Source organism: Megalopta genalis, chromosome 4 (genome assembly GCF_051020955.1).
Source record: "Megalopta genalis isolate 19385.01 chromosome 4, iyMegGena1_principal, whole genome shotgun sequence".
In the NCBI taxonomy this organism is placed as follows: Eukaryota; Metazoa; Arthropoda; class Insecta; order Hymenoptera; family Halictidae; genus Megalopta; species Megalopta genalis.
This window is the reverse complement of record NC_135016.1, coordinates 15,088,380-15,111,854: the sequence shown is the minus strand read 5'-3', so window position 1 is coordinate 15,111,854 and position 23,475 is coordinate 15,088,380. Positions and strand designations below refer to the sequence as shown.

At 33.8% G+C, this 23,475-nt stretch overlaps 1 protein-coding gene across 4 annotated transcripts in view; it reads left to right on the top strand.

Moving 5' to 3' along the window:
* Positions 1 to 23,475, top strand: part of LOC117217425 (uncharacterized) — a 367,343-nt gene that overhangs the window by 206,351 nt on the left and 137,517 nt on the right. For 3 of the 4 annotated variants that reach the window (XM_033465133.2, XM_033465059.2, XM_033465290.2), the window contains exons 9-11: positions 1,415 to 1,627; positions 15,797 to 16,318; positions 21,403 to 21,693. In XM_033465133.2, the coding sequence (XP_033321024.2) occupies positions 1,415 to 1,627; positions 15,797 to 16,318; positions 21,403 to 21,693 (1,026 nt within the window). The remainder of the gene's footprint in view (positions 1 to 1,414; positions 1,628 to 15,796; positions 16,319 to 21,402; positions 21,694 to 23,475) is intronic. The other variant, XM_033465211.2, reaches the window with a different exon arrangement.

Sequence of the window (23,475 nt, the reverse complement as noted above, 5' to 3'; positions counted from 1 at the left end):
GTTTTTGATTATAAATAACTATCACGGATAACCAAAATTATCAAACGGTTATTTGTAATTAATAATTATAATGTATAATTTTAGTTATCCGTAATAGTTATCTATAACCAAAAACTGCTTTCGTCGATTATAATGTTTATCTGTAACGATAATCGCTTCGTAACAAAAAACAATTTTCGTCATCTATAATGATAATTTTTAACCAAAAATTGTTTCCGTCATATATAATGGTTATTAACAATCAAAATCTATTTTCGTAATTTATGATATCTATTGATATATAAACTTAATGGTCATGCGTCAATTTGTTGCTCCATTTGGTTATTACTAGACTGTGTATTTTTTGCATCTATGGCAAAACTAAGTAGACAGCTGAAATATAAAATTGTGAAGAAGTAAGAAGAACTTAATAATATCGCTGCACTATTTTTAACTTATTCAAATTAATAACAGGAACATTTTATTTTTATTTGGCAAATGTTTACTCTGCACAAATATCCGCAGTCTAGTTATAACAGTTCTGGTCCCTGATTTAGTTTTTTATCGGTGAATGATGGGTGAAGCCTACTCGACAAGAAAACTCCATCAGAGTGTATCTACTTGACTAAATTGGTTTATACTAACCTATTCGACTAAATACTACTATCACGCAAAGAAACACACACACACACAAAATAAGGGCGGGTGTCCACCTGAGAGTAAAACTCTCGAGAGTTTTTCTATAGCAGAGCTCGGAATTAAACAGCACGTAACGTTCAGATCGTGAGGGCTACGCCTCCTGACCCCCGCCGCGCGTTGGCTTCTCGTGGTCGCTTCTTTGCTGCCCGTTGCTTTATATGCGTGAGTGTGTGTAGCATATAGGCGATCATCGGGGAGCGAGGCGCGCGAAGGGACACAGAAGGCGTAGCTCTCGCGATCCTCATGTTGCGTGCTGGTTAATTCCGAGCCCTGCTCTATGGTCTCGTATATGTGAGCTCCGCCAGGCCCCTTACCCTTCCTTACGTCTTGCCTTGCTGTACTGCGGAGCCTCGAGGCTAATATCGTACTAGGACCACTACGAGACAGTTACTCCCACTGTAGGTAACCGATTCGTTTTGCGAAAATAGAGCTATCTGACAGTGGCCTTAATACGACTCGAGCCTAGTGATTTCGCAAACAGCTCGGCAAAACGCGGGGAAGGGTAAGGGGCTGGCGCATATACGGGACTATAACAACTGTCGAAAGTTTTACTCTCAGATCGACACGCGCCTTAAGTTACTAAATCATTCGCCATTCTACTAAATCGATGACTATGTCAGAATCGGCATCAGGAGAGTCCCGGTCAGTCGAAATTTCAGTCTCGAAAATGATCAATTGAGGGGGAAGGCTTTTTGTATTCGGTGGAAAAATTAAATTCTTTGGTATTCCGCGTCAGGCTGTCGTTGAAGAACCGTGCAGTCCGCCGCCGATACTGGAGGAAACGGAAATTCCGTTTGGATTGGAGGTGCCAGCATCGCCGGCGAGGTCCAGCAGCAGCAGTAGCTCGGGCAGCTACGACCTGAAAGATGCAATGACAGATCCGGGTCAGGAACTCGAGCAGACTGCGCCTCTGAGCGGACACACCTCAGAAACGGAACACGATCGTGACGTAAGACGATAATTAAACTAATTTCAATCAGATTGCCGATCGTATTGTCCGGAACCTTGCGCATTCCATACGTCAAGTAGAATAATCTGTTCGCTAGTTTGCACGAACAAGCCACGGTTATACGTGGAGTATCGTCTTCGATTACCGTTTTGACGTTCAAATTAGAATGGAATGCTGCCTGCAATTTCGATTGTTGTTGCGGGAGAGCTATCGAACAAAGAGCTCGTTTCTATTTGCTAAATGCGCCGGTGCTTTCGTAATGAGAGCTCGGCATGATTAACCCTCATCCATCGCATGTTTCCACAACCGAATTTGTTTCTTGGTATTCGATACACAGTTTCGTAGGAAATCGATGTAACGAAAAGATGGGTTGTAGTCGAGGGTTGTTTTGCAGAGAATAAGGAAATGACATTATCGTATGTGCATACAGATGGAAGATTGTTCGTGTCTTTCACAAATAGAGAAGTAGGGCCGGTTACTGTGGGCTTTTAGTTTGTTTTTTCTCGGGCGTAACGAACTTTATATTCATCGAATAAGACATGTACAAATTTTTTTATTTGAAAAATGAACGAAACAAAAGAATAGAAAAAAATCTAATGTAATAATATGACTTATTTGATAAATATAAAGTTAATTATGCCTGACAACAAACTAGAGGTTCCACTACTCTATTTGTGAAGATATGAGCAATCTTTCATCTGTGTGTACATTCAATTTCATTTGTATTTGTATTTATCGAATAAGATATGTTAAATTCTTTTATTTTTTCGATATGTTTCTTTTTTCATAAAAAAATGTAATTTGTCTTATTTGATGAATATAAAGTTAATTATGCTCCAAAACGAACCGTAAACACAGCGATTAATCACCGCACAGTAACTGGCTCCGCTACCCTATTGCATGGCTTTTGTATATTTATTGTAATCTGCACTGTTTATGAGAATAATATGCTTTTGCACACAATTTAAATAAGGGTTGACATTTAATTTATTATTTAACTTCATACGTAGTGTTGAGGAAAGTAACCAGTAATAGAAAGTAAAAGATAAATCATATTTAATAGAGATTTTAGAGTGACCAATCCAGTAAATGAACACTTAAGTTGCATGTTTGTTAAAATTATCATTCACAAATCGTTTTTCAATCTCTTGAATGATATTATTATATTAAACAATTCTAGTTTTTCTGAATGGTTATAGGTTTCATTAAAAGTGTAATATAATATTTTGTGAAGAATCAATACATGAACAAAAATGTTTAATGAATATGTGATATCCCAGCGACAATGTACAAACAATTTTCCAGTTTTATTGAACACACCTTAAAGTATAAATTATAGTTTTTAAGAAGCATTACCTTGAACGCGTAGGACGTCGTTAAGATAACTAGGAAAAACAATAAGCAAAAACAAATTGACACCAACTAGCGTTTAAACTTGAATGTGATTGTGAATTTATTTATATAATTCGAGAAATGTTTATTCACTCGGAATGTTTGTTCATCGTTTAGATTTTAATAAAAACATCAATCCGAATAAATTTACTAATTAGAATCATTTCTGTTGTCCTCGAATGCAAAAATATAGTTTCTCTATTCGATTATTAAACTTTTAAATTGTATAAACAAATATAAGTGTATATGTGGTAGATTTTACACTTAAAAAGTCAAGGTATGAATTGAATTGACGAATGTTCAGCAAAATATAACATTATGTGTACACAATGTTAACATTTCGAAGTTGCTGAAGCGAAATTCTTGTTAACAAGTAATTCACTGCCATTTTTAATTATGCGACAATATACTTTCCAATGGAACGTACCGCTCCCACGTTCGCTATGCAAAAATGCTGTACAATATTGGAAAATAGTCATGCATATTAATGAATCATATGTGTTGATACATATTAATGAATCAATATGCGTCCATGATTTCCTTAAAAATTGAATCAATTCAGTTTGAAAAAGTGTGGATTATTAAAACAGTGGTATAAACAAATGTCTATTCTTTTATTTCTTCTGTTACAATCCAGTTTATGTTTCTATGGTGATAGATGGATTTATAGTTTAATAATCCGTTAGAGTTTACAATCTTTTAAGCGATTTTTTAGATTAACTTCAAATTAATTTCGTAAGTAAATGTATGCTAGAAAATTATATTAGAATCTTTCCATTTAAATTGAGATCGTAGAAAATCTCGTGGACACGTGATTTAAAAAACAAATTAACACATATCCTTTAGTATTTCGAGTGTAATAATACTACTAGTTTTTAATGCGCGAGCGTTTTCAAGGTTATTTCGAAATCATTTAACCTTTTTTTTATCATAAACTTATATTTTTTTATTTCTGAATAATATTTTACGTAAAATAGTGCACAACATTTGCTTGAAACAGTTTTTGTAATATGATGTTTTTAAATGACTTGACATAAGCTAGACATTAGCTTGACATAACCTTGATCTGATTTGCTCATGTCAATTTTTTACATCAATATTTCAATGTATATGTCATTTTTTAAATCATAATCTCTTGGTACATGTGATATCACCAAATATTATTTAATTTTCAAAAACCATACGTATTACAAAAAGCAGATGTACTTTTTCCTATTTATTTATTTAACCTGTAGTCAACAGCTACATTGGAAATTGCTACATATATTATAGTATAGTTGGTTATTTTCATATCTCTTTTACTTTGGTCTACATTAACTTTGTAAGAACAACACCACCAAGAGAGTTCGGCGATTTCTTTTGTCGGTCTTCTGCTTGTTATGAACTTTCTGCAACGTGAACCTAAATAATTATCAGATTAATAAAATTTGGCGAAGTACAATTTTGCTTGCAATAACGAAAACTTATAATCTCAAGTAGCGTAATAAGTCCTCGCTCATTTCTTCACAGGAATGTTTCTGAAATGTGGTCTAACAAATCCTTTTCCTCGAAATCATTCAGTACTGAAATCTTTCTTGAAGTTCTTAATTTTTAAAAATTAAACTGTAACAGCTTGCCACTTTGTTTCTGATTTTTCAGGTTGAAATCATCACAATTCGACCATTTAACCACATAGCCGCGACGATTTCTTTTTAAGATCAGTCTTGTACGCGTTTTATCGATCACACTGGATGCAGTTTCTTTCGACAAGTTGTTCTAGAATTATTCTAAAATGTGCAAAATTTATGAATATGTTTCACAAGCATTTCAACTTAAATCGTAGGAGAAGTATTTCTGTTGTAAGATGTAAAATTGCCATTTCACTTCGCACAGTGATCGGTTTCCATACTAAATGCGAAAAGAAACATAATAACTAAAATTATATATTTATGCCTTACTTTTTCGTTTTATGTTACCAGTACATATATTTGGGTTTTTGTTGGCATAGAATAATGAAAACAAAATGCAGTGTTTTAATTGTTTATAAACAAATTTTTTAAAAATACAATTCTTGTTTTCAAATCAATTAAATTGAACATTCTCTCCATTTTTATACTGCGAACAATGTTCCGAAATCAATAGTTCGATTGTTTCTTTGAGAAATGGTTTCAATTTCTTGGATCGTTCTTTTCTTCATACTCGACATGTACGGGTCGGATGTGAGCAAAAGTCTGCATATAATAACAAAAAATAATTTGTAATTATTCTCACAAGTTTCAGTAGAGTGCGAACAATTGAAATATTGATATTTTTTACTCAATCTATTCAAAACATCTCGCGTAACTCGTTAGCCCATAGGTATCGTTTTTGATTCGTGAACCGCACCATTTTGGCATTATTATTAGATGATTTATTATTTTTGAAAATGAAATGAAAATTCATTAATGCATTAAATTCTGTAAAAATTATTTATTTTCAAAGAACAAAGTAATTATAAACGATGGTATAAATTTAAGATGATTTGAAGATGAGCTACTTTGAGGCCATGCAGTCGTGTCCAAAATGAACAAATGGTGAGAAAAATCGTAGTAAATAATAAGCCACATGTTTAATAGACTACTAGTGAATAAATTATGGATTATGGGGATATTTTTTAAAACTGATTCTTTTTCGTTTTTTCTATGGAAACTGACCACTATGCATCGTCCATGGCTAAGAGATTAATAATCTCGATTGTCAACGATTTCCTTCTTACAGTGAGCAATCATACCGGGTGGTCCAACTATATATAAACAAGGCCATCTAAATATCCCCTCTAATAGAGATGTTGCAACAAATTTTATTTGTAATGTACCTGGTACCAAGATACGAACACAATGCAAAAATTCATCTCACCAAGATAATTTTTTTCTGAGTTTCAAGGTTATCTATATTAATTCACATATAAGTACATTTTTTTATTGCATCATGTAGCATTGCACGTTATTGCATTCGTCTCTAATTCTCAGAATACCGTCAGATAATAATGTCACATTTCGTGTTATGTTTGGAATCGGAGGTCATTTCAAGGTCAGAACAATATACGCGTCTGAATGAATTTTAATGGTAGTTTCACGATGCAATACAACAAAATATGATCTTGAAAACAACTACATTCTGCATCGCATTCATCTCTTGATATCAGTTAATTATTATTATTATATAATATTAACATATTATATTATTTCATACAAAATATTTTTTGGAACATCGCTATTCGAGGAGATATTTAGGTGCACCACCTTTGCATATATACAGTCCATCTACAGTATGTGTTCTATCTTTTTAGATGTAAGAGCTTCCATGGCAATGTCTAAAAACTGTTTTCAATCATTCCAATTACTTGGTATAAAACAGTCACACTTTTAAACATTTTTTATTTGAATTTAAAACAAATATTTGAAGAATGCATCTTTTTCGAAAAATTCATCGAAATTTGTTGATCTTGTTATGGACAATTCAAAAAATAGTGAAAATCACAGTTCTTCATGACTTTCGAACGATAACTGTAACAAATCTGAAGAACATATTGCTATATTGCTTGCGGGTGAACATCTTTCGCATGTACAGTGGGAAATATTTGAGTTGAACGTACAATAGTAAAAACAAAATACAGGGTTCCCCGGAAAGAATCATACGATTTCAAAAATTTATATTTTAAAAAATTACACACAGAAAATTATAATTCAAACACGAATATAACGGGAAAATGTGCGAGTTCTACTTTTTATTATTTTTTTCTCATGTACCAAACCGTTGGATTGGTCGCAGTTCATCCGATAATATGGTTCTACACAATTGGCCTCCGAGATCACCCCCGACCTAACCCCATGCGACTTCTTCCTTTGGGGATTTGTGAAGGATCTTGTCTTTGTACCACCTTTACCTACAAGTGTAAATGAACTGAAAAAACGCATTTGTGATGCTGTACAAACAATTACCAGAGATACATTACACCGTGTTTGGCAAGAACTTTCATATCGCAATGATATCATACGTGTAACGAAAGGAAGTCACACATTTTCCCGTTATATTCGTGTTTGAATTATAATTTTCTGTGTGTAATTTTTTAAAATATAAATTTTTGAAATCGGATGATTCTTTCCGGGGAACCCTGTATATTGAAAAAAAAAGAAATAATGCAGAATTAGACAGAATAAAAGAGAGAGAATGGTGCAATAAATGATGGGAAAGCGCGCGGATTCTACGATCAAGCGATCGTGGTCAATGTTACAAAGCAGTAACGTTTATGATAGTGTATGATAGCAAGCTATCATGTGTGATAGCTATATATGATATGTATCTTACGAGTTTAACTGATTTCGGCTGCAATCAAGGGTCTATTTATACCATCGTGAGCCATCGGGTAGAACAGAAAAAGGAGTGGCATTTATTAATATAACGATCAGTGTTGCAGAGGAAACGATGGAAACTGAGTATTTTGGAATTTGATATTAGGATTATTGGAGGGATGACCCAGGTGACAAAAGAGTACACCGTGACAGTATAAACATGTATAGCCGTTCGGTGTACATTCTTTGTAGTCGTTTATCTGGGCAGGCATCGCGCTCGATCAGCTAAGCTCAATGCCATGTAGAAAAAACATCGTTGTGTGCGAGCGTTCTTATGCACAGGCCCAGGTGACACGAGCAAGAAACGATTTTACGACTTCGAGTTTCGAGAGAAATGATGCCTTATATAATTTTTAAACCAATACAGAGTTATTCCCATTAATATTCGCTTACTTTTTGAAACACAATAACTTTTTTAAAACTGGACTAAACAATTTGTATTTTTTTTTTTAGATGATAGACGGACTAGTCTACTAGACAATGACTGAAATGTTTCTCTTTGATTTTGTTATTGTTTGGAATGGCAAAAGAAAATAATAAACTCAAGTTTTTTAATTTTTTTATCTGAGCCTATTACGAAAATCGAACAAATGCGTTTCGTAGATCTCGGTAAGTTATATGCATGCCGAAGATTTCATCGAAATCGGTTAACGCGAAATCAAGTTGCAAGCGTTAAAAAAATTTTAAAAGCTGCAGATATCTCACACTTATTGATCGTAAGTGTCAAAAATCGGGACAGAACCGCAATTCTTGCAATCTTTAATTGTTTATGACTGCTACCACGGTCAATCGATTTCGATGAAATTTTTAATAAGCATATAAGTTACCGAGTTTTTCAAACGCATTTTTTAAATTTTCGTTATAGGTTCAGATAAAAAAGTTAAAAAATGAGAGTTTCTTATTTTCTATGCTATATTCTCTATTTTCTATTCAATAGCAAAATTTAAAAAAAAATGCCTAGTTATGGTCTAGTCCTCTATCATCTGAAAAATTTAAGTCGTTTAGTCCAGTTTTAAACAAATTATTGCGTTATAAGAGGCGAGCGAATATTAATGGGAGTCACTGTATTTACACTTTTGTTTGAAAAATACTCGAAAACTGTCTAAAACAAATGAAATTTCGAATCAAGTTGGCCACTTAATCGTTTCGAACTGCCGTGGAAAGTTAAGTTACTGTGCGACGTCACAGAAAGTATAGCGTTCCTGAAAGTACGATAGAAAAAATTTATGAAAAGTGTTTTTTTACGTAAAACCGTGGAAAATTTAAGAGGCCGTGGAGACAACGATGTATGTATCGCCGTGTAAAATGAGCACCGTATCAGTCTACGATGTACGTGTTAGTGTTTTACTCAGTGCACTCAAAGTATGCGAGGTTTCCCTCGCGTTTTCCTCGGTATTTCCGAAGTTTTCGGATGAGTGCCATGGGGTTTCACGATGTATTTCATGGGCAATTAAAAACATATGCACTTATATGTACATCACCATTGATGATTTTGAAATCTCTGAAAAAAGAGGCTGGAGAAAACTAGTTTGGCTTTTCATACCGATCAAATTTCATATTAGAAGATTTTTTGTAACATTGTTATTCGAGGACAGCCGGTTGAGGTGGTCGGTTTTAAGCGAGACACCCTGTATAGTACTTTAACCTAAAGAGCACGAGGTTCATCCTTCGTTCCTGAGTCAGGATGAAGATTCTCTCATGAGATCCTCTCACTCCTTGCCCTGTCGGGTCACCTATTTTTCTACAATATTGAGACAGAGATCCTTTGAAATTGCGAATTTTGGTCATTCGGCTATATCCTTCTGGCTCAGGATGCTAGCGAATGATGTTGTGGGACGAGATCCACAATACAAACACTCTTCTACACTTCATGCAGATTAGGTCCCTATCATAAATCGTTCAAAAGCAGAATAGCGGCGAGTTAATTGCCTTTGACGACCCTCGGACACACGTTGACGCTAACAAACGGGACCTGCAACAGGGCGTGTATGTGAAATTCATGTACTCTAATTACAGTTTCAGGGTGTCCGCAAATTAAAACATTCGAATCGGAAAGTAAGAGCTTTGGGGAGACGGATATATATTTTCAAATTTTTTGGCACTTGAACAGGAGTCTTTGCGAAACAATAATATTTTTATCTTTTGTATGTCGACAAGATGTCTTTTCTAATGCAATAAAAAATTTATTGAGATAGGTATATCCTTCAGGAGTGCCAAAAAAAGCGCAACTTGCTATCTTCAATAGTTTCGGAGATATAAATTCAATCATGAAGGCAGTGCTCACAAAATTTAACAAAAGCGTGCACCTTAAACTAATAAATATTTTGAATCAATAAGAAAAATATTGTGCTACTGTCGGCTCCATGCTCAACAAAGGTCAACTCACAGTACGAGATTACAGCAGTCATTGTAGACGTACGTGCTAAATACCTGGTTTGCAGGTTTGCAAATGGGCTATAGTTTATTCGGTTCGAATCCCGAATTGAGGATTTACATTCCTTCATTGGTTTTCGAACTTTTAAGCATAACTTTGCATGATAGTCTTCTTACCTTGTAACTGCCATGATGTTTTCATTCATGCAAGAGTAACGCTCCATTGTTCCACAGCTGCAATCGCAGATAATGGCGTTTGTGGGTGGTAACAATGGATATGTATGTATATTTTTTACTACGGCGTACTTTTCCAAAATCTAAAAAAGAAAAGAATAGGGCACGCTGCATGTACTTGTATTTTATCAAGAAATGAATATGGAAGTAGTGCAATATTTTCTTTTATTTCTATTTGAGCCGTTTATTTTGAAAGTGGCATAAGTCACTTTTTCAAAAAAATCGAGTTAATGGTAACACTAAATACAATTGAACGGTATCTTTTCATTTTTAAAAAATTTGCAATCAATAAGTTGAGAACTATTGAGATTTGTTCGAGAGAAGTTTTGCTAATTAACGGTATAACAAACATGTGTGTGAAGTATTGTTTTTACAGATCAAAACGAAGTTCATTGGCTAAAAATTTAATGGATACGATTTTACCATGATATTCCCTATAAAATGTTTTATAAACTAACTTTAGATGAAAAAGATGAATTTCTAACTTTGGATTTGTCACCGAAAAGAGGAAGACCTAGGCGTTATTCACAAATAGAAATGGATCCGTTATACGCTGCATCTCGTCCTGTTTCTTCAGCAAAATACAAAGACATGATGGACTTGCTTAATTATATACCCCCAATATACCACAGTTATTTTAAAAATTTGAAACAAAACACGATTTCCGAGGACTTAACCACTCCTATTGATGACGAAAATTAAAGTGAACTGATGTATTTTCATATAAATTACTTATACTTATGTTTCAAAATGTACTAATTATTTTTGTATTTTATGAATATTAAAATAAAAAATACTTAAATCATACCTTTATATTAAATATGTTCATGCTATAAATTATTATTATATATGTAACTTATTCAACAATTTTAGTAAATCACTGTCCTTTCAAAACACCACTTCAGTAAAATACGTCGGACAAAATTAATATATGTCAGTCATTTTTCTAATCTATTTATTTTGAAAGTGGCTTAAGTCACTTTACCGTAATGAAAAGTGGTGATTTTTTAATGTTTATACGAAATTATTTATACTGAGAAAAATATCAGTATCCTGAGATAATAAATACAAGGAAATCTTCTCGAAAGTTAGCATCTATATTTTAAAACGTGTTAAAACGCAAACCCTTAAATATATCGACTTCAAAACAAAGTGACTTATGCCGCTTTCAAAATAAACGACTCATTTGGTTAATTGTAGTCGCGTTAACCACTAATCCGAATAATTAGCTACACAGTTTATTATTTGTTGTACATTTTGGTGTGTTTTAAATGCGCGAAAATCGCGCGATCTAATTTACACTGTATCTACCACCTTTTGTAGGTGACTCGCTTGTGCACCTGATACCAAATTACCGCGATTCTAAAAATCTCTCGGGTTGTATTACGCTAAGTGACGGAACTAATTGGCATCGCTGTTCGTCTAATTCAAGAGAAACAGCTGTTTTGATAAATAAGTATAGTATTTACAATATATACAGTTGAATTTTACAAGAACGAACTTCAGGGATATTGTAATCGATCGATAGTGGATTGTTGAATTGAACGTTGTTGTTGCGAGTCTTAACACGTTATCCCATTAAATATCAAACTTCTCTTTTTGAATTTTTGACAGGAAAAGTTATGTATATGAACAAAAAGTTGTGTAACAATATAATTATATTCAAATTATGTTTTATTGTTAAAATATTTTATATTTTGTAAAAAGTCCCAAATGAGGATTATGGCAGGTTACATGAACAAATTTTTTTTATTGTATGAAAAACAAAAGACTATGTAACACATAGTTACTGTAACCTCTAGATTGCATATTTATGTATGGTATTTAATTATAATATAGTACATATTAGGTCTACCGGAAAGTTCTGTCCGTTTTTGAATTGAAATATAACACAATTTTCATACATTTAATAATATTTATTGTAGAATATACTTTCCATCGTTACTTATGACTTCTTGCCAGCATGATGGCAACTTGTAAATGTCATTTCTAAAAAATGATTTATTTTTAGAGGCGAAGAACTCAACTAGTGCTTGGTTGACATCAGCTTCAGTTTTGAATTTTTTTTCCTGTAAAAAGTTTTGCAAAGAGAGAAACAAGTGATAATCGGCGGGTGCTAGGTCTGGGGAGTATAGTGGATGTGACAGAACTTGCCAGCCTAGCTCTGCGATTTTCTGACGAGTCGCCAAAGCAGCACGTGGTCCGGCATTATCATCGGTAGCCATGTTTTCACGATCGCGTCTCACTTAATAATGACATGAGACATCTTTGTTTCAGTTTATTTAGGAGAGTACATGTGTGTAAATGCAATGATAAAGAGAGATGGTCATATATGTTTCAAATCAACATGTGCATATGGATTGAAACTTGAAGTGACACTATCGGACAGAACTTTCCGGTAGACCTAATAATTTTGTTGTGTTCAACTTACAGATGATTTCCAAATTTGTTCACTTCTTGAAAAGAAACGAAACATAAAATACACACCGTCTGCTATAAACAACATTTACTGATATTTATAAAATGACGTTAAACTGTCAAACGCACCTGATATATTCTTCGCCACTTCAAGTAGTGTACGTAAAATTCTAAAATCCCCAAATGGTGATCGTGTCAGTTAATGGTTTAAGTGCCGAATATTAACTCGAAAAATTAGCACAATATCAAAGTCATTCAATTAATGATACCGAAACTAGAAAGTGAAAATTTACCATAGGAAATATCAGTTCAACTATTTTGTTTTCTACAAATCCTAGTAACATACAATTTATTCAATATATTACAATAAAAATGAATCTCAAAAACCTAGTTAAAAATTAGTGTCATCCATATGTGACTCGCAGGGTACTGAACGACAAGAACCTTGAAGACTGAATTTGAAGCACTATAAAATAGACTAAACTCGATGGTCTAAGGTTGGAAGACTAAGATAAACGGCTGGCTAACTAGAAATCTAGCGTTGGGCTGAAATCGACTAGAGCAGACTGAAAGATTAACTGAAACAGACTGGCAGACTGAGACCGACTGCGAATCAGAGAGAGAGAGAGAGAGAGAGAGAGAGAGAGAGAGAGAGAGAGAGAGAGAGAGAGGGAGAGAAAGAAGGAGGAGGGGAGAGATTAAAGCAGATTTGACAACCGACTGAATCAAACTGAGAGCAAGGTGTATTGCTTTTCAGTTTTTATAATCTTCGAAGACAGAGAACTAGAAACTGATTGACTAGTAACGAGATGGAAAAGAAAGTAAAAATGTCACGTAGCGCGCAATGCCACAAGTAGCGAGAAATCCCGAGCAGGTGACAGAGGCGGTGCGAGTTAGCGAGCCTGCTATACAACGAAAATATGCTGTCGATGCAGTACTCTATTGTACAGAAGTGCAAAGATCACTTGATTGCCGGAAAGAAGAAAGCTTCGACTCTAAGAAATTACAAACCTAAGAAACAGAAAAAAAGAAGGGTATGACTCTACAAAATTGAAAACCTAAAAGACGAGTCTTGTTGATAACACTAGACTTACGGAACACGTCAAAATGACGGATCACTAATTTTTTAATTTACGATCATTCATATCGTAAAGATACATTTATGAGTTATTTAAACTTATATGTTACTTACGGCAAATGTTACAATAATAACACTTGTTAAAAATCAGCATAAATGGCTTATTGTTACTTTTATAAATTAATATAAAACAGCTGTTTTCTTGATATAAAATATTAATATATTAATAAAATAGATGTCTCGCTAAGCCAAAGGGAATTCCTTGGAAATTAAGCTACTTCAAACTTGAACAGAAAGCAATTCGTTTTGAAGAAAATCAGATGGACGAAGAATAAAGATTCCTTTAAGGGATGGAACAACCCTTGTATTAGGAATGTGCGAAAATTCGAAAGAATGAAACCAAATTTTACTCGATTCGAAAAAGCGAACCCATTCGAATAATCGATTAAACCGAATACTCGAATCAAATCGAGTCGCTCGGATAGAAGCGAGCAGTTCGTTTATTTTATCGATTCGTGTCACTTGGAAATTTCGCATCTTGCGAAAGCTGTAAAGCAATTTCCGAGGTTTCGCCGAGTGGCATGTTTTTCCCGACAATAGCTGTCGAAAAGAAAATCTGGGAACTTTGAGAGAAACTTAAACAATTTCGAAATTAGAAAAATGATGACTTCCCTCCCTTCCTCCCCGCTCATTAATTACGTACGACCTGCACAATATATCTCATTATCATCAAAATCCCTGACATCAAGATATAAAAGTAATCGATTTTGCTTGAAATGACCCGAACAAGTAATAATCAACTAAATTAATACAACAAATTAAACAGCTAATACATTACAATAAATTCTAATAACTACATTGTAATAAATATCATATTCTTATTACCATTGTCATAGTATAAAATACAATTCCTTTTACCGATAACTTTTCCGAATAATTTAAATAAATTTTCCTCGTCGATGACTGTCACTGGATTAAATTTCTTTCATCGAAGATTATTACACGATTGTTGAATACAATTTCCGCGATCAATAAGGATTATTACCAACGAACAAAATTTTCGGTTAATTGCAATTGAGCCGTTTATTTTGAAAGTGGCATAAGTCACTTTTTCAAAAAAATCGAGTTAATGGTAACACTAATTACAAATGAACGGTATCTTTTCATTTTTTAAAAATTTGCAATCAATAAGTTGAGAACTATTGAGATTTTTTCGAGAGAAGTTTTGCTAATTAACGGTATAACAAACATGTTTATTTTGAAAGTGGCGTAAGTCGCTGTACTCAGGAAATTAATTGCGGGGCTTAGTGTAAAAGAAATAGAAACGTGTGATAAGTGTGTGTGAAGTATTGTTTTGAATTATTTTCAGTATTTTTAAAAAAGTTGTGATCACTGGACTTATTTTTATAAGTGCGAAAGAATAGTGCAGTTTTGTAAATTATATTATAGTGATAATAATAATATAATAATATAATAGAAAAATGGATCCGTTATACGCTGGATCTCGTCCTGTTTCTTCAGCAAAATACAAAGACATGATGGACTTGCTTAATTATATACCCCCAATATATCACAGTTATTTTAAAATTTCAAACAAAATACGATTTCCGAGGACTTAATCATTCCTATTGATGACGAAAATTAAATTGAACTGATGTATTTTCATATAAATTACTTATACTTATGTTTCAAAATGTACTAATTATTTTTGTATTTTATGAATATTAAAATAAAAAATACTTAAATCATACCTTTATATTAAATATGTTCATGCTATAAATTATTATTATATATGTAACTTATTCAACAATTTTAGTAAATCACTGTCCTTTCAAAACATCACTTCAATAAAATACGTCGGACAAAATTAATATATGTCAGTCATTTTTCTAATCTATTTATTTTGAAATTGGCTTAAGTCACTTTACCGTAATGAAAAGTGGTGATTTTTTTAATGTTTATACGAAATTATTTATACTGAGAAAAATATCAGTATCCTGAGATAACAAATACAAGTAAATCTTCTCGAAAGTTAGCATCCATATTATTAAACGTGTTAAAACGCAAACCCTTAAATATATCGACTTAAAAACAAAGTGGCTTATGCCACTTTCAAAATAAACGGCTCAATTGTCACTTGTAACTAAAAATTAATATCTTATAGTAATCGTATAAGTTTCGAAACAACATCGTTTTACATTTTGCGACTAACAGCTTTAACTTGAATAATAAGCATTGTTTTCTTACCGATTTCTTTTGCAAACATTTTTTAGATAACCATTATTTTTGGCCCCTAATTTTCAGGAAGGCCACCATTCCTCATCGGGCGGTTACGCCGAGTCTCCCCCGGACTCGCGCACCTGGAACGAAGAAGAACGTCGCAGGCGACGGAAAAACTTCACTCTGGACTTCATGGGCAGCACCGTGGACACCGACCACGGCGCAGAGCCTTACCCGGATAGCGTCGAAGTTAGCCCGACGCCGAGCCATCGTCACAGACCAAAGGCCAAGTCTACGAGTGCTAAGAGTCCTCACCGGAACAATAGGAAACGTGAAACTGCGCCACCAAGTCAAACGCAACAGCAGCCCCAACAACAACTTCCCAGGAGCCCGCCGAAAGAGGACTGGCGGGTGGAGTCGGCTGAAGACGCCGGCCATGTCCAGACGTCGGACGACTCAAGCTGCAGCCATCATTATCACATGCATCATCATCATCATCATCACGCGCATCGGGAGACTGCCGAAGGGGGAAGGCACAGGAGAACAAGGGAGAGTCCGCGGAAGAAAAGCGGCAGCTATATTTCTGCTCGGAGAAGAAGCAACGAGGTCAGTGAATGTTAATTTTTCATGACGGTTCGTTGCTGCGAGAATTGTTCATTAATTTTCGACATGAACTATTTACGAAAGTATATTTGTGCCCCGAACGTTATGAAAGATAATGTTAGCATTATCTGACATATTGCGAACGCTTCTTGTCCTCCTCGTCGGTGAACACGTTTTTCTATTAGATAACAGAACTCTTTAATTAGTTATTTATAATGAACTGCGTGTAAAATTCAAAGATCGTTTTATGTATGGGTGTCTGTCTTCCTCGATGTCTATCATTGATCAGCTGATCCTCTCGTGAACAACCATCGTCGATCGGAAACCATTATTCCAAAATCGACTTCTTTTGGTTTAATTTTCATCATTGTTGCTATTTTACACCGTTGTAACAATATGTTTTGTCATCTTAAAAGAAATATTGTTCTTCCCCTGTTCTTCAATGAGAAGTTAATGTAGTATGTACTTATATTTAACTTGAATCGATATTCAGCATCCCTTTTTTATGACTTCGTTCCACACACCAACTAATATTTTTGTGCTATTTTCGAAAAATTTGTGTGATTTTTCATTGAAAAAATTATTCGATAATAACTTCAATTCCTCACCGTTGTCGAATCTTTCGGTTGTCAACAAATTCTGCAACTAGACGAATTTGTTTAAAATTGGTTTCGCTGTGTATACATGTGTTGTCATGATGCAACAAAAAACGGAAAAGAAAAACACTCGGATTTTCGAAGAATTGTCGACATTGAAACTGTTATCATTTTGTAAAAATGAATCGTGTAACAATTTCTTAAAATCGTTTGCTTTCACAGTTCATCGTTCATTTTCTTGTAAGATGTTTTTAAATGGTATAGTGAGTAGGAAATATTACGCACATTTTCTATTAAACGTAATACTGTTTGAGACATACCTAAAGACATTGGCAAACGTATTTATACTTGTTTACAATGCCTCTTTAAACCTCGATATATGATTTTCTTTTCATCATTTTGAGATTTGAATGTACGATGTGCAGCCAACTTTACGATAATATAAAATATTGTATAAAAAATTGCGTTCTAAGTCACTCGTTACCATTTACAACTCACCTTAGTTAAATGTTCTTCTTGAACAACATTTATAGACACTTTTATCGTTTGTAGCGTTAAAAAGGTGTTTTAATTCTTTTTCATGCTACTTAAAATCCTTACAATTTTTACTTATTTCTGATAGTCAGCGTATCATTGTGTGTTTAACACGAGTAAAGAACCGTTTATCATTTTATTAAAGTTTTTTAAGAACGTCGCTCACTTTTCTACCATATTTGTTTAACATACACACGATATTACTGTTTGATCTAAAAACAAAACAATCGAATAAATCTATTCAACAATTACATTCTCCATTTTCATACGATATTTTTTGCTGGGAGCATGTAGTACGTTACATCTCCATTTCATCGAACTCTCTGACGCCGATTGCAAATACTGTTTATTTAGTGCGTCGTGTAACGATTTAATTGGATTTTCTAATTCGACAAACTGAAGACAATACAATTGCATACAAGGGTCAGTCGATAACTAAGTTATAGCTCCACGCTAACTTCCCTCCTGAAAGAGATACATACGTACATACATATACATATATATAGACTTAGTTGTCTTTGTTTCGAAGTGTTTGTATCCGTCAGAGTTAGATACATTACAGTGACTAACGAGAGAACAAGCCCAATCTGCACTAGTGGAAGCATCACATGCAGGGTACCTTCCAAATTAACAATTTTCTCATCAATTAACTCTAATTATCTGCAGCACCGCATGTTACTAAACTCTCACGTGTGTTCTTCAAACACGACTGTAAAATAAATATATCATGAACTATATTCAGTGGCTTTCTTTTATCATGTTGACAATCAAGCAACTATATATGTCACTCAAGTTTTGAAGTTAGTAGATACATTATACGAAATCGACATAAATTAATTATGCAAAAACTGCATATATTAATAAATAAATTATATAAAGTTTACATACATTAGTAGATAAAATATTTAAGGTCTACATATATTAATAGACAAATTATACAAAGTCTACATATATTAATAGACCAATTATACAAAGTCTACATATATTAATAGATAAATTATATAAAATCTACATACATTAGTAGATAAATTATTCAAGGCCTACATATATTAATAGATAAATTATACAAACTCTGCATATATTAATAGATAAATTATACAAAGTCTACATATATTAATAGATAAATTATATAAAGTCTACATACATTAGTAGATAAATTATTCAAGGCCTACATATATTAATAGATAAATTATACAAAATCTACATATATTAATAGATAAATTATACAAAGTCTACATACATTAATAGACAAATTATACAGAATTTACATATATTAATAAATAAATTATACAATAAATCAGTACATACATTAATAGCCAAGATATACAATGTACTAATGCATATATTAATAGAAGAATTATACAATATATTAATAAATATATTAATAGACCGTCTACCTACAAAACAGACACAAAATCTACAAAACTTACTGAGCAGTCAACGTGACTGATGTGTGTGTAGCTGTGTAAGAACGAGAAGATTGTATTTACTTAGAGCTTTTGTCATTTTTATCATATATGTACGACAGAACTGCCTTTTAAAAATGAATACTAGAATGCGGTCATTTTGACCGACACGGTAGATTTAGCGTTAAAATTTATCTACCCCATAACTTGAAGCTAATTATGAACGGAAAAACAGTTAGTGCACGCGTTACGCAGAGCGGTTATACAACTGAAGCTGACAACGAGTAATTATTTAAATATAGATGTACACATTGACTTGGCCAAAGAAACTTCTGGCAACAAACGATTTCTTGGAATTAAAGAACGATGCACGCCGAATATATCGAGAGATCATGCATTAATAATGCGTATGATTCATTCAACGCTAAAACGTCATTTTTCCATAATTAACAATGTCAAAAAGATGGATAATTTGTAGCATTTTTTATTCTCTGAAAATATCTGACATTTCATATACACCGACTCAATTATTTTTGTACTTACTTTTGTTTTAGTTTAGACTAACGAATCATTATCGCCTCCAACAGAGAAGACTGTTTTCATGCACAATGGAGCATTAAACGTGTTGATTACGTTAATGTGTTTCTTGCGAATTTGGACTGTACACATTGAATAGTGCATCGCTAATTCGTCCACAGATATAGATTAACTAGCACAAACCTCTAGTGTTTGTGAAAAACAAAGAATCCATTAATTCCAAGACATTTTTGGCTGTTATTTTGATACAGATCTTGCAATCCGAATTCATCCTTTTCCAATCAAATTCATTCTTTCTCAAATCAAAATCCTTTTACAGGTAATGTTCACATTTTTCCATTAAAATTTATCCTTTTGCAGGGTTATATTCACCTTTTTGAGTCGAAAAATCGGTTTTTACATTTTTTAACAATGACGCACCTGAACGGAGAATCTGGAAAAAATTGAAACCACTGCTTGTGACAGTGTCTTAGCACAGAATCAATATGAAACTGGTACAGTGTTATATACTCGAGAAAAAAAACGTCTGAAAAAATTCTCCAATATGTGACTTGTGATCCAAAATATGTTACATTTTTCTGAAAATTTTAGGAAGCAACCAAAATGTGAAAATTAGTGAAAAATCGTATGATTTAATATAACCAGCAACCTTCCCCTCACGGGGAAGCTACATGGTTAAAATTTAGGACAAAGAGGTGTTTCATGATCAGCTATCGAATGATGTAATATTCATTGAACAAGCTGTAAAGGCAGATTTGTCTATCTCATCCGGCTAGATCCTTCCATTTGCATAATAGTGAATATAATTTGCAACAGAGTGAATGTAATTTGCAACAGATATCAGCCCATGCTGGAATAGTGGATAATGAAAAAGTAGATTCACTTGTCAATGAAGCGACCAAAGAGAGTCCCTCACCAAATAGCAAGGCTTCACTTGACCTAACAAAAGACCTCAAAGTTCAAGCAAAAACGTCCACCAAAGTCCTAATCAAAGAGTAAGGTCTAGTTAAAGGTATAAAACACTTTAAATTCTATCACAAGAATGAAAGTAAGCCATGGTAGACTGAGCTTGGATTTTCCAGAGATTTTATAGTTTCTGTTAACAGACGTCATTCCGATCATTAGAATTTAAATGCTTCATTAGCAAGAGTGAATTTTATAACTAACAGTGCTTACCAATGCAGAGCAAAATTCCAAGAACTGAACAAGAGCAAATACTACTTTCCTCTTTGCATTAGTTCCTTCGTATGTAATCCCGATATACAGAGTGTACCAAAAGTCACTCGCAATCGGGAAATGAGGGGTTCCTGAGGTCATTTAAAGTAACTTTTTCCTTAGCGCGAATGCAACCCGCGGTTTTGTTTACGAATTATTAACGAAAAACGCAGACCAATAAGAGGCGAGCTCGACTTGCACAAGGAGACCGAGCCAACGAGTGGACGAAGCCAAGTTCCGTTCATTGGCTCAGCCGCCTCGCGCCAGCTGATCTCGTCTCTTATTGGTCAATGTTTTTCATTAATAACTCGTAAACGAAGCCGCGGATTGCATTTGCTCTAAGGAGAAAGTTACTTGAAATGACTTCAGAAACCCTTCAAAAACCCCTCATTTCCCGGAAGTAACATAATTTCGGTACACCCTATACGTATTCTCTGTGTTCATACTTACATGATAATTTCCCGATTGCAAGTGACTATTTCTTAATTAATAATAAATAAAACAAATAAAAAAGATTTAGAAGATTAATAAATAAATATAATTTGCAAAAGAATGAATATGATTTGATAAATGGTGAATACAATTTGCAAAAGAATGAATTAGAAGTACGAAAGCTGTACACACGGAGCAACTTCGATGCTTTCCACACGTGGAGTTCGTAGTTTAGTCTACTTCACGGTTCAGGAATCTTAAAAATGCGAGTGGCGCCGCAGTTATACTTTACAGTATACATTTTCGTTGCACTTTGGAAGGATGCTCGCGACGCGGTATGAGAACACTTTATCTTGATTCCATTTAGGACAAGGAAGCAGCGATAACAGGTAGCCTGCCACGAAGAAGATCACGCGCAGCGGACGACATAGTGTGTTCGAGACTGAGTCCAGGCCGTTATCAACACAGTCCGGGACACAACGGACAACGTGCTATGGTTGTCGAGGCGCAGAGCCCGGAAGCGAGATTAAAGGCACTCTCAGCGGAGTCTTTGAGGTCTGTCAGTCCTGGCAGCGACAGTGTCTTTTACAGCGAGAGCGCGGATCAACTCACTGCCAGCCCCCACGTCACCCCTCAGTGCCATAACTGCGGCAGAGAGGTACATCATTTATTATCAATTCAATTCTTTCCCTCGGAAGAAAGAATTACGTAAATGCTTGAAAGTATGAAACCGAGCGCAGACAGGTAGCAAAGTATTTGAAGCGTTGTTGGTAGTGATATCGATATTGTGTACGAGTTGAGGAAGATTCGATTGATCGGAGGTCTCGTAGTTGTATCGAACTAATAGATCACGTAGCCTCTAGTGTAGTTAGTTGCTTCAGCCTTGAATTTCTTCTTCTTTTCCTGTTTCCATGGTTCATCAACCGACGTTCCTGGATAAAAAGATACGACACGTATGCGAGTTTTAAGTTCTCAAGGATACATTCAGAATTCCCTAAATGTTATACAGGGTAATGGAGCCGGTTACTGTGGAGTGACCAATCGCTGTGCCTTTGATTTTGAGCATAATTAATTTTACATTTGTGTTACTTGTGTGTTCAATGAAACTGGAAAATTGTTTGTACATTGTCTCTGGAATATCACTGTACATTAATTCAAACAAATATTATATTACAAAATATTGTATTACATTTTTAATGAAACCTATAACTATCCAGAAAAACTAGAATTGTTTAATATAATAATATCATTCAAGAGATTGAAAAACGATTTGTGAATGATAATTTTAGCAAACATGCAGCTTAAGTGTTCATTTACTGGATTGGTCACTCTAAAATCTCTATTAAATATGTTTTATCTTTTACTTTCTATTACTGGTTACTTTCCTCAATAAATAGTAAATAATTAAACTATTAATAAATACTACTATTAATAAATAGTAACTTATTAAATAATAAATTAAATGTCAACCTTTATTTAAATTATGTGCAAAAGCATATTATTCTCATAAACAGTGCAGATTACAATAAATATACGAAAGCCATGCAATAGGGTAGCGGATCCAGTTACTGTGTGGTGATTAATCGCTGTGTTTTTGGTTTGTTTTGGAGCACAATTAACTTTATATTCATCAAATAAGACATATTACATTTTCTATTAAAAGAGAAACATAACGAAAAAATAAAAGAATTTAACATATCTTATTCGATAAATACAAATACAAATGAAATTGAATGTGCACACAGATGAAAGATTGCTCATATCTTCACAAATAGAGTAGTAGAACCGGTTACTGTGGGGCAACAAATTGTGTTGTGCCTCTAGTTTGTTGTCAGGCATAATTAACTTTATATTTATCAAATAAGTCATATTATTACATTAAATTTTGTTCTATTCTTTTGTTTCGTTTATTTTTCAAATAAAAATATTTGTACATGTCTTATTCGATGAATAATATTACATATTTATATATTATATATATATTTATATTTATCGAGTAATATTACATCTTTTTATTAAGATATAAACAAAGCGAAAGAATGAACAAATTTAATATGCCTGATTCAACGAATGTGAAGTTAATTATACCCGAAAACAAACCAAACGCAGAGCAATTGTTCACCTCGCAGTAACCGGCTCCACTACCCTAAACGGTGTATAAATACAGTAATTTCTCCCAGAAATGTTCGGAGATCGGAATTGAAAGTGGCAGATCTGAGAATACTAAGTTGCGATTCTTCGAGCCTCGCGGCTCGTTTTTATAGAAACTCAGGGCAGTCGGCAGAAAACGACAGCGGTTAGCATGCTGGTGTACATTGATATGAATACATAGTAATGCTAGAATAAAAGCGATGACTTAACTTTTTTATTTCTAATTTTCTGCCACGATTCGAAGCCAATTCAGAGACCATATGTCACGATTCGGAGGCAATTCGAAGGC